Below are 13,290 nucleotides of genomic sequence, written 5' to 3' on the forward strand. Positions count from 1 at the left end.
TAACAACTCATGAGTAATCATTAAAGCAAAGGCAGAAAATTAATGTTACATTGGAAGCATATGATGTTCTTTAAAGTCCTATTCAGTATCACGGCTAGGCCTTTGCAGATTCTAAAAAGAACAAATGGCCGGTATTTTTCTCTTGGTGAGGTGGCAACCCTAACTGTGTGTAATGCTTAAAATAATGACTGACATACTCACAGTACTTTGTCTCAGGTTGGTGCTTTATACTATAAAGTTTATAGCACTAAAAATACATGTCAATATACCCGCTGCACCAGACAGGCTCTAATTTTTCGGCTTTCTGGTTGTACACACACACACGCGCATAAACACAGACATCTGCAGCGATCGCATTAACCAACAAGTTTATAACATAGTGCATGTCACACTAATTCGTTTAGCTTGTGTTTAATTTTCATTCAAGGTAAATGTGCAAATAACCTGAAAGCGAAAGACAAAACAGTCACGCCGAACTCTGAGCGAACCTGTTTGTAAACAATCCCGCAGTGACCTTTGCACTAGTTTCTCGCCACTTCCTTTCTTCAGCTTTCCGTTTCCTGTCTCCTCTTCCTCCTATCGCTGAAACGGTACCATGGCGTCCTCGACCTGTCATCTGTTCCGAGCTGCCTGTGTGCGAGCCACCAGATGCGGTTCGTTGGGGGCCTATGCATTGCCCGGAACACGAGCTAGGTATGTAAGGCTTCGAGAAGTTAAAGTTAGGCAGGTCCGATACGTAAGTACGGAATGTTCAGTAGCATGGGGTCAATGTCGCCAAATCGGACATTGACCATTAGTTAGAACGTAATGGGAAGGCACCGCTTGAAAGGTTTGAACCTATATTTACAATGTTGAAAGCAAGACGAGAAGTCTACAAAGCTGCTTGATGTTGGGTGGGGGCACGGGTGTGCGGTTATGGGAGTGACATCACACGCCAGTTGACCTTAACATTTATTCATACAGACACGCTCAGTCACACATACAGATACCCTCTCTGCTCTCTCTCATAAACACCCTCTCACCAGGACACATGCACACAACATGCATTTGATTATTATTTTTTTTTTTACATATCTCAGTTGCCAGAGAGTCTATATTCTAGCCAGATTTACTCCCCTTTTATATTACACTATTAATGAATAATATGTGTCGCTATTAGGGTAATACAATATGTCGAAATATGGGGATTACAGCCCCAACTGATGGTCCTGGCACTGATTTTGCCTCCCGAGAGGACAAGTGTTTTCAAATGCAGTGTCAGGGTTCGCAAGGGCAAGCTAGAGGTCGCACCTTCGACGCCCTAAATTACATTGATGGGAATGGGTCCCCTTGGCAGATAATCAAATTGTGATCTGCTTAAGGGGGACCAACATTTCCTTAAATCAATGCTTGCATTTTAAGCCCCCTACCCCTTTTACACTATACCTCTTACAGGGTGTGTTTTTAAGATATAATTTCATGCCCCATTGTGCTTGTTGTTTTTAATTGTTACTACTGCAGTTTAGCAGCCGCATGTCTATATAAAGCTATCTTATTAGCTTTATCTACTGGCTTACAGGGTTTAGACATCTTCAAGAGAGATGTGTGTGCCTCATGGAATATCACTTGCATGACGGATGTAGTGGCCAATGCATTTGCTGCAGAGATCTGCGGCTAATCAGCTGGCCACAACTTTATATTTTCCTTAAATAGCACTATGTGTAATAGACGGGATCTGTGATGTTCGAATTCTTTGTTGAAATACAAGGCAGAGCTCAACGAACCTCAGCGCCTGGGCCTACACGCTATCAGCATTCTAACAACATAGAAAATAACATATTTATAATGGAAATTGTATGGAACAAAACATTCCAGTACCGCAGCCTAGTGGATTTAAGATTTTGAAGCGATCATTTTGTAACCTCAGGTTTTGATTTCTTAACTTGATATGTATTTATTTCAGTTTTTTTGATAAGCGCAAACATTAACCAAAGTATCTTGGAGTGCTTTACATAGGAAAATATTTTTGCACTGGATATATCACATGAGGAGTGTACGTTTTGTTAACTTCGAGGGCTAGCACAACTCTAACCATTCATAATGTAATTATTACACATTTAACAGTATTTATTTTTGATGCAAAGGCGTCCAGAAGTAATAAACAGCTGAGTGTCGTCAGCATATGACACAATTTCCACTCCGCAGGATCTCACAATATGGGCCAGAGGGGCCATATATATATTGAATGAATAATGTAGGACTCCAACAAGGACCTTGGGGACCTTATCGACTGATATCTTCCTAGATTTAAAAGGTCCCAAACATACCTGTTGGAAGCAATTGCCAAGGAAATCCCTTAGCCACCTCAGAGCCCTGCAGTGGATAAAGGCTTTATGTAATCTATTGATTGCCAGTCCTCATTTGTAATGGAAATCTCTGCGGTCAGCCTTGTCACATATTCTGCACAACATTAATGCATCACTAAATCAAGACATGACTTCCAATAATCTGCACAAGCTATCATCTTACTTCTCCTTAAGAAGTCAGACTGGATCCCTGATAACCACGCTAATTAGCAACAAGTCATTTTCCTACCATTCTTGGGCAAGATCATTGAGAAGGTCATTTTTGTTAAATTTTTTATGATCAAAACTAACATATGGATGCATGCATATCTTTCCTGATTTAGACAGCCATGCAGATGGAGCACAGCTATTTTCCAGATGGTGGACATTCATCTGATCTGACAATGGCAACCCTTGTCTTCTTGTCGTGCTTGGCCTATCTTTAGTCTTTGACACTGTTGATAACCCTTATATCCTGATTGAATTTCAGGGAAATCTCCCTGCAGTGGCTCACATTTTACCTGAAGAACACAGTCCAGCTGGTCCCAGAGGGTTCATCCAGATCAAAACTATCCATGTCTCTAGTACTGTTGCCACCAATTCTCTATCCTCCCACCTGTAATGTTCAACCTGTCTATGGGTTCAGACTGGCATGTAGAGCAGTCAAGTAATGTGTGAATGGCTGGTCTGTTCAGTGTGTGGAACTTTTTTCGGCTGTTTATGGTCCTATTTTGTGATTTGGTTTACTGTTGATTTCCCTGACATTATGACAAACATTGAAGGTGGCGGATGCCAGAGAGCGCTTGCACATCTGCAAAGCGTATGTCAATAGTGAAATCCGAGTGAAGTCATAAAATTTAAACAATATGGTGTTGGGTGCCAGGCTAGCCGTAACACCTGCCACCACAGGTGTCGGAGGACCACACACTGAAGAGTGGGTGGTTGCCTAAATATTGAAAGAAGAGTGGCCAGGGCACACCAATAGCATGAATCCTGATCCTGATAATGTTCAAGAATAAATAGAAAGTTCGTTCTTGGAAGATGATGTGTAGATATTTACTATAAGTGCAGGTAGAAAGTAGAAATCTCAATCAAAAGACTGCGTTGTACAAAATGACCATGTGTCCAGAGCAGCCAGATGGTGATAAATGGTCAGAGTTACAATAGGATGTTCGAATGTAACAATAAGTCCATACAGCAAAACAGCCAACACGTGTTTCGTCTTCAAGACTTTGTCAGGGCTTCAGATGTATATAAAACATTATGGGGGTTATTCTAACTTTGGAGGAGTGTTAATCCGTCCCAAAAGTGACGGTAAAGTGACGGATATACCACCAGCCGTATTACGAGTTCCATAGGATATAATGGACTTGTAATACGGCTGGTGGTAAATCCGTCACTTTTCCGTCACTTTTGGGACGGATTAACACCTCCTCCAAAGTTAGAATAACCCCCTATATGTAAACACTCTGCCAAAACCCCGACGCGCACGGCACAGGTTTATTCGCTCCACAAATACTTGAGGCTTATCATGGCCATCATTTGCCTATACTATTTGATTTCTCCCAAGGACTCATGACTACCAGCAGCTTGATCTATGTACCTTTCGTGTTTACATATAATGTTTTATATACATCTGAAGCCTTGACAAAGTCTTGAAGAAGAAACACGTGTTGGCTGTTTTGCTGTATGGACTTATTGTTACATTCGAACATCCTATTGTAACTGACCATTTATCACCATCTGGCAGCTCTGGACACATAGTCATTTTGTACAACGCAGTCTTTTGATTGAGATTTCTACTTTCTACCTGCACTTATAATAAATATCTACACATCATCTTCCAAGAACGAACTTTCTATTTATTCTTGAACATTATCAGGATCAGGATTCATGCTATTGGTGTGCCCTGGCCACTCTTCTTTCATTATGACAAACATTGCCTGCAGCAAATTCGAATCCATGGAGTCTTCCATAAATTGCAAAACATGAATTCAGCATGACTTTACACGTTCAAGCTACCCCAATTATTGAAACACAGGCCATTTTTTTTTTAGATGTCTGATCCTTTAAAGGGGGCCACTTTTATTTTAGTGACTGGGCCAATTTTCTCTCCCATTTCGACCTTCCTATCTGTGTCACCCAAGGATGTCTTTGTAACTGTCAAGAACATTAGTAGTCACCAATCCTTAGATGACATCCAGCTGTACCTTTTGTAGTGTCATCGGACCACATCATGGCCTAATTGAAGGACTGTCTCATCACCATTCAAGCTTGGATGTGCAAATTCTTTCTCAAACAGAACACCAACAGAGTTGCCGTTGCCACTGATAGCAAATACGTATTAATAAAAGAATGGCATTCAAAGAAGAACATGGATGATTTATCTCTACAACTCGACTGCTCCCAATACCCGTCCAGAATAACACCAATCTCAGCTGTATTTTAATTGCACACGTAACAAACACCTAGCTCCAGGTAAAGTTTTTGAACAAGGTACAGCTGAATTAGCTTGTGTTAAAACTTGGCAAACTCAAGTTGCTCCCACTTCCTGCATGCATCACAGCGAATGCCAGCTGCACTGTCTACAAGGCAGTCAACACATATACCCCTGAGACCAAGTTCAAGGCCTTTGACTGCACCCACAAAATGTAGCAATAACATTACCAGAATGGAAAGAGGAAAGGTGAGACACCAAGACTACAACTGTTATGCGCCCAGAGTATGAAAAGCAATCATTTTTCAAACCTGACTGGCCCCAACCCTTCCCCGCTTGGAAGAAGCTGAAAACTCGTAGTTTCAAGCAGCATCTCAGCATACTCTAACCCCACTCCCATTGTCCTACTGTCTGAGGAACACCATTCTTTTTCAGCCCATCCACCCTCCTACCCTGCCAAATTCATGGTTCTCTTTTCCTCCCCGTTCTACTCCCTATGCCTCCTATTCAGTTAAGTGAATACAACCATAGTATACCATTCTCTCTCTCTCCTCCCCCCCACTTCTCCACAGTGAATTCTAGTGCCCCTGCCTGTATTGTTGGCTTGACGTTGGCATTGCTTTTCAGCAAAGTGCACTCTTTGAGTTCCGTACACACTTTTACAGTCAAGGTGGAAGTGTCTTGTGTCCCAACCTGCAGGGGTTAATGATCGGCTTGGACCCTTCATCTCAGCACTACTCTGTAAAAGCCAATGGGAACAGATGGGTTCTGAATTTTGCTAAACACAAGATGGCAGCTGTACTTGTCAGTGAATGATCACTGTAACTGGCTTATGATTGAGCTTACCCAACATAGCTCTTTGGCAATTGCTTGAAACAACAAGCCAGACATGAAGCAGCCCACACTCAATAAGGTACTGTTTAAGGTTAGTCCCGAACAGCAAGAGAAAAAAACACGCTTTGAACTTTATCCTACAAGCGGACTGCCTGCTCATCGTGTCACTTTATAATAGGCATTACCTCTTTGTCCCCTTCCCTGTTTCTCTCATTACGAAATGAGGCATTCATGCCCACACAGACATGGCACTAAGCCCAAATTCCTGTACAAATAAACTAAACAGCCCCACTTCTCCCTCCTGCTTCATATAGCTTTGGCTTACCTGGAAACAGCCTGTTCATTTTTTGTCTTCACAGGCAAGCTAAGTGTGTGGGGCACAGGCTGCATCGATTCATCGCTTGGTCCAGTTCTCTGCAGGGCTTGGGTTAGTGTTTACTCAAAATGCAGGCAGCATATTTACTGCGATGCTGAGGGAGCCACCTGCATGTGATGTGAGACCATATTATTACTTTCAGTCCTTTCATCCCTGAATTTGCCTAGAAAAGTGTGTTTGTGGAATGTGTAGCTGTAGATACACATGCTGTGCATACTTCCACTATCTAGTTATGGGCTCGGATATGTACAACTTGTTTTTCTTCAAAAGGAGTGTTTTGGAGTCACGCGGTCCTGTGACTTTTCATATTTTAGGGATTGCGCAAAGGCATCGGTTCCATTGTTAGTTTTTTCTCTGCCATCTGGTTCAGACATTTTGTCCTGAGCTCCGGTTTGCAGCCATGTGGTGTTTTCGCTGGATCTTCGGATCGGTCCCCTTGTTAGGTCTACAGAAACAATGCTGTTTTTGCTGGTGCTCAACTGTTGTGCTTCATTCCAGTTCTTTCTCTGCTACATATGTTTCACCTCCCGCCATCTGGGTTGAGAGTGACTTCGTGATGGAAAGGACTCCATTCCGATTCTTGCCATGGGAAGTACGTGAGGTCTGACCTTCACAAAGTCTGAAGTCTCTGCTTGTCTCCCAGCAACCAAGAAGACTCCTGTTTGGCAAGCCTTGCTTTCCATAATAAAAAAGACTTTGCGCAACTGGTATGCTTATCGACTTGCCTCCATCACCATGGCACATAGACGAGAAGTAGAAGACACTCCTGACATCTTTGGGGAGCCTGAAGGGTCTGATATAGAAGAATCAAATGCTCTGGGTGGTGAAATTTAACAAGCCTTCTCCCCAGAAAACACTGATTCTCAGGCAGATACCAAGACCGAACAAACTCCGTTTTTTATAGCAGCAACTAAACATTGCAGCGAGTACCCATGCTTACCCTACTCACCACCAACAGGCATAATTCACGAGTTACTGTGCCTATGAGGTGTCTGGTGCACCACTGCCTTCCAGCCATGGTCGACACCGACATTCCGAGACAGACCTGATGCCCATAACTCTTTCGGTGCTGAAGTCCACATCAAAATCTAGAGCCTTGCCTGGCGCTTCGGTGCCAGATCCGAAGACAACTCAACCACCCTCGGAGCCAAAAGGGGTCGAACCAAAAATTTTGCAGCAGAAACATCCTGCACCAAAGTCGTTGGAGCCGAAGTTGAGCTTGACACCAAAACCCACAATGTCAAAACATTTGCCGCCAAAATCAACCTCGATGCCTGCAAGAACATCTAGATAATTGTCTAGAGGATACACATTCCGGGCACAGGGACAATCTTGGCAACACCTCCACAGATACAGAAAGACCCTATATCTTATTGGAGGAAGTTGACTTTTGAGGAGGCCATCAACCCACCAATGCCTGTTGCTTCCTAGAGACCTAAAAAGCATGCCTGCTCACCCACCTACTCCTCCTCCTCTTCCTTCTCCTCGTGCCGTACCTCCTAGGCTGTCTTTGGAGTCACCACACCATTCACCAAGGGGTTCTTCCCATTCAGGGAGTGGTACAATCTTACACTTCCTTATAACCCATATGACCCAATTCATTACCCTCAAGGGTCAGACGCGTGGGATGATTATGATATTAAACCCCACCAAACACAGACCCAGATTTGTATCCTGCCAAACTGTCCCCACCTGATGATGTCATGCATATCATGAGGTATTGCACAGAGCCGCACAATCTGCTACTCATTGGCAGATGGCCATCTCTATTGGCTTATTATCCCAATATGACTGCGCTCAATGGGACCAAATAGCAGCGTTAATAGAACATCTCCCAGACCAGTACCGGGAAAAAAAAGGTCAGCAATTAGTGGTAGAGGGAATGATTATTTCAAAAACAAATATTTGATGTGCTTTAGATGCTGCAGATACAGCTGCACACATCATTAATTCCAGAATTCTCTTAAAATGCCACACCTGGTTGAGGATTTAGGGGTTTAGACCTGTAGTACAACAGAACCTGCTAAATGTGCCTTTTGATGGGCTGCATCTCCTTAGCCCACTGGTAGACGAGATGTTTGAAAAACTAAAGAAAGACACAGAAACAGCAAAAGCAATGGGTGCCCTCCAAACACCTCCCATGCAGGGTTCCGTTCATCGCTCACAATTTTGTGGTGAATCCAAAACTCACACTCTAGAATCCTATACCAAATTTACCAGGTCACAGCACCAATCCCGCTCATGGGGAAACTACAGGGGTGGATACCGGGGTAGCAATAACCAGGAGCGAGAGGTAGAAGTGCAGTCCCTCAAAACAGTTAAGCTTTTTGGCTTCTCCCAGATCACAAGAAACGTGTCCAGCAAAGATTTCAAGGGTTTTTACCCTGTTGGTCGGAAATAACAGACAGTTTGGTTCAAGACATCATGCAGAAGGGGTGTTGTCTGGAGCTCATACAAACACCACCAAACATTCCTCCCTCGCCGAAACAGATTATCAGAGCAACATCTGCTCCTTCTTCACCAAGAGGTACAAGCTGTCCTGAACAAAGGGGCCATAGAACCTATTCCACATCACCACATCGGAAAAGGAGTATAATCACTGTTTTTTCTTATACCAAAGAAAGATGGCTCTCTCAGGTCTATTCGTGATCTCAGTCCTCTCAAAAAATACATACTAACAGAGCATTTCCACATGGCGTCTCTGTAGGACGTCATACCACCACTGCAGAAAGGCGACTTCATGACAGCTCTGGATCTGAAGGACCCCTACTTCTACATACCAATCCACCCAGCACATCGGAAATACCTCAGGTTTGTAGTAAGTGGACAACATTATCAATTCAAAGTGCTTCCATTCTGAGTTACTGTTGCACCAAGAGTCTTCACCAAAGTTATAGCCATGGAAGCCATTCACCTCAGAAGGAGCAGCATCCATGTGTTCCCTTACTTAGACAATTGGCAGATCAAGAGCAGGATCCATCAGCTGTCTAGCCCACACCCAGACCACAGTAAACACCTTGCACAGTCTGAGTTTAACCATCAATTTCACCAAACCCCATCTTCAACCTCTACAAGTACAGTCTTTTCTTGCGGCCATCTTAGATGTCTCCATTGGAAACACTTACCCCCAGCCAAGCCAGAGTTTAAGCATGCCAAAACATGCTGCCTCTTTTTCGGCCAAACCGGCAGGTAAGTTAGAAATGTAATGCATCTGTTAGGAATGATGGCATCTTGCATAGCAATAGTTCCTCATGCCAGACTCAATATGTGTCTTTTACAAGAGTGCCTGGCGACACAGTTGTCTCGGGTTGAGGGTCATCTACAGGGGTGTGGAATTTAATAAAATATCTACTTTTCCATGCAACAGGTTGTTTCATAAATCTACTTGTCCTGTAAAGCAATCTACTTGTCCCTTTGGTGCCATGTAGTGCAATGTCTAATTATGGCAGCAATCTCATTATATAAGAGCGCTGATAATAGCCTCTCTGATTATGCCAGGGCAAATACTATAGTAGGGGTTGAATACTAGCAATTCCTTTATTTTGCTACCTTCCCAGGGGCTGGAGGTAATGGTAAGCAAGAACTCCAGGGTTTGAATGCCCTTTTGAGTCTGTTCAAACCTGCTAACTTGCATGTTTTAGGGGTTTTCACCAGCTCTTCTCTAATCTTTTGCTGTACTGAGAAAGGTTGGTAATTTACTCCTAAAAAGGACAGAATTAAAACGTCTTCTTGTCCCCTGTATGTGGGCTAGATTCTTTTTCTACATGGAGCAAACATTTAGTCTATTTAGTCAAAGAAAAGTTTTTTTTGTACCGCAGAAATGCTGAGCCAACATATTTGAAGATACAGTACACTCATATGTGACAATGAAGAACAAGCATTTGCAATGCAATGGGTCTCGCGTTTGCTTGAGTTAGAGCTATTCACGCTGTAAACTTCTAACCGACTTGCCTTGCCACATAAAATGACAAGTAAAACAGTTTCACATAAGCAGGCCGACGGCTGCCATGAGTGCGAAGCAGACACACAAAAGGAAACCGTTTGCTCGCAATGAAACGTATTGGCAACAGTGCAATTATCAATGTTACTGGCAAAATTGCAATTATCCTTGTAACCGGCAAAAGTGCAGTTATCCATGTAACTGGGTCGATGTCATGCAAAGCGCTCGATTGTAGCCCAGCTAGATCATGCTGCCTACGAAATAAAGAGAAAAAGTAGTCCAGAAACCATAGGGCAACATGGAGCCTTGTATGTTTTCAGTAGTTGGCCGGTGCGCTCGCGGAGGGCTAAACACCGGAAAAGGCATGAGGTATGCATGCCTCTCACTAATGAAATCAAGCATATTTTAAAAGGTAAGCCCACAAACCAACCAAACTGATGGGTGTCACATGAGCGTGGTTACAAGCCCATAGAGAAATTACAACAGGGACAGTGCGCTTTGCGTGCTCGACCCTAAAAAGGAGACTCTGTAAACAAAAATATTTGCCTATGATCATACAATTTGACACCTGTTTACGGGTCAAGTGCATTACAGCTATGGTCGAGTAGATTATTCAATTCACTCGACCTGCAAGTCTAGTAACATTTTTATGATTTTTCAGGCCTGTCATGTGTTGGTTGGTTTCACTGTGAATGATAGCAATCGGCTCTTTTACATTGAGCATATCAGCACCCAAAGTAGTTTTGTTCAATGCCAGAAACTACTGTGGCAATACGTGCCAGTGAGACCAAAGAATATTTTTGCTTTTTGACGATTCAATTCTATTCTATTATATTCAGAGAAATTGAGATTACTAGAAGGGTGTCATCTGCGTAAGAAATTATAGCCAAGCCATGGGAGTGAACAATCTCCACCAAAGGGCACATATAAATATTAACAAGCATTTGCAATGCAATGGGACCCGCAGTTACAGCTATTGGCATTGTAAATTGACTTTTCTTGCCACATAAATTGGCCAACCCTGCCTCATAATTTTGTCTTTTCCTGCCATATCATTCCAGTGGCCCAGCATTTAACCCAAGCACTTCATTTACCTTCATCCTCTATCTTAAAACATAAACAATTATCATATAAAACTATATCAGAAATAAACTTTTGGCATTAGAGTGTAATGCTCAAAACACCATAACAAAAACATAATTTGGGACGGATTGTAGGGTGAAAGGAAAGAGGGAGTTGGGAGTAAAGATGGCAGGGACAAGTGGCGTAATAACAATGTCATGTGCCCTGTTGTAAGAAAGGAAAGCGGTTGACTGCAATTTCGGTTGGAAAATACAGCAGTAACTAAAGTTGAGTGAGGTCCATAAGTAGCACGGCCCAGTGCCACTGCCCTTGTTACTCCATTGATAACTAGGCTTCAGGAGAGAAAACGAATGGGACACAAAAAGAAAAGCAAAAGGAATACAACAGATGAAAGCAAGAGAAGGGGTCGCAAAGAAGTAAAAGAAAAAACGAAAAGAAAGAATGGGAAAATTAAAACACAGCTAAGAGAAGAAATAGAGCAAACGTGTGAGATAAAAGAAAAAAGACAAGGAAGCTAGCGATGAAGGATGAAGAGGAAAAAATTATGAAAGAAGTGTGAAACAGAGAAAAACGAACATTAGAGAAAAAAAGAGAGATGGTGAGAGAAACAAGTAGCGAAAGAACCAGGGCATGTATGTACTGACATATTCCCACAGAATGGGAAAACCAATTTGACACTTTGGGTCTCGACAAGTGACTTGGGCTTTCACACACAGATGGAGGAAAAGTGGGATTTATAGTAAAACGTGAATTGACAGATAAAGATAAGAAAAACACCAGAGGAATGAAGAAAGAAAGATCTAAAAAAAAAAAAGTGAAAGGACACATACCAAGTCAAAAGAGAGAGCAAATATTAAAAGACAAAGAAAGAATGAAGAGAAAAAAATAGTGACAGAATGAACGCTTGATGAAGAAAAAAGAGAGCAACAAAGCAAGAAACAAAAGAACTAAGTTTTTGCGAGTTTGAAAGTGGAGGTAGCAAGAGGAATAGAGAAATTAAAAAAAATAAAGGGAGAAAGAAAGAGTGACACTTAACGTGTGGATTTTAAGAGGTGGGAAGAAAGAAAACATTGAGAGTAAACAGAGTAAAGGAAAGAAAGGAGTGAAATAGGTGAAACAGACGATCCCAAATAACGATGGTAGCTAAGATTAGATATGATTGACTCCCTCACATTCTCAAACAGATGTCAGAGTGTGGAACAGCAGGAGGCACCACAGAACAGGAGAAAGTACATTAGCAGAGTTGTATGTAATCCCCAATACAGCAATATTGAGGGGCTTCAGATTAGGAATGGGGGTATAGGTAGAGCTTTGTCCCGGCCCAGTGCTGGAATAACAGAAAGGCAGCGGGTGAGGAAGGAGAAATAGAGCGCTATGTAATTCCTGGTATTCGAATAATGGGTGGCTGCAGGTTAGGGTTGAGGTGCACTGACAGAATTGTATGTGGGATAGTAAAGGGGAACACAAAGTCAGAAGTGAGGTATGTTAATGGAGCTCTGTGTGGAACCTAGTATTAGCGTGTTGCTGAGTGTTAGCCCGTAGGTGCCCTGGTGAAGTATGAATGGAGCCCAGCATGGAAGTGGCTTTGCCTCTGAATCACTGAAATGAGATGTCCTGAACAGCTTGTGTGTGAGCCTTAGTACTGAGAAAAAATGTGCCCGGAATGTTAGAATGTTAGAATTGATGGATTCTGGCGGAGCTGTGGTGATTCCCATCAACAGTAGGATTGGATGTTAGACTTGAGGTGCACTGGCTGAGCCGTGTTTTGCTCTTTTGGGTCTGGAATTGTCTTGGTAGTGGTACTGAATATTAGAATTGAGCTGCTGTAATGTAACTGTATGCAAGCGGGGTCCTTGTATAGGAAAGGAAGTGACCTCACTGGGGTAGAACTGAGATACACTGATAGAGCTGCACCCGAGGTCCAGTACTGGAACAGCCGTGTGTACTGACTGTAAGAAATTACTTACTCTCTCTGGCAGACAGCATGTGTGGGGTTCTAGCACAGGCACAGCTGAGGGACTTGGAGTGTGTGAACTGAGGTGCACTGATGGAGCTGCGTCTGAGGTCCCAGTACTGGAGCAGCTGAGTGTACTGACTGGAAGAAATGAGGTGCTCTGGCAGACTGCATGTGCTGGGTTCCTGGCACTGGCACAACTGAGGGCTTGGAGTGTCTGAACTGGGGTGCACTGATGGAGCTGTGAGCGGGATCCCAGTATGGAGTAGAAGTGGGCACTGTCTGTAAGGATTGCGGAGCCCTGGCAGAGCTGGGTGCCTAGGCCATAAGCAATTACAAGCG

General features: G+C 43.0%; 1 protein-coding gene across 1 annotated transcript in view; it reads left to right on the forward strand.

The window, feature by feature from the left end:
- Positions 1 to 540: 540 nt before the first annotated feature.
- ACADL (acyl-CoA dehydrogenase long chain) overlaps positions 541 to 13,290 on the forward strand; it is a 365,613-nt gene continuing 352,863 nt past the window's right edge. Inside the window, exon 1 of the mRNA XM_069225664.1 lies at positions 541 to 693. Coding sequence (XP_069081765.1) covers positions 596 to 693 — 98 coding nt within the window. The 5' untranslated portion in view covers positions 541 to 595. The remainder of the gene's footprint in view (positions 694 to 13,290) is intronic.

Source organism: Pleurodeles waltl, chromosome 3_1 (assembly GCF_031143425.1).
Source record: "Pleurodeles waltl isolate 20211129_DDA chromosome 3_1, aPleWal1.hap1.20221129, whole genome shotgun sequence".
NCBI lineage: Eukaryota > Metazoa > Chordata > Amphibia > Caudata > Salamandridae > Pleurodeles > Pleurodeles waltl.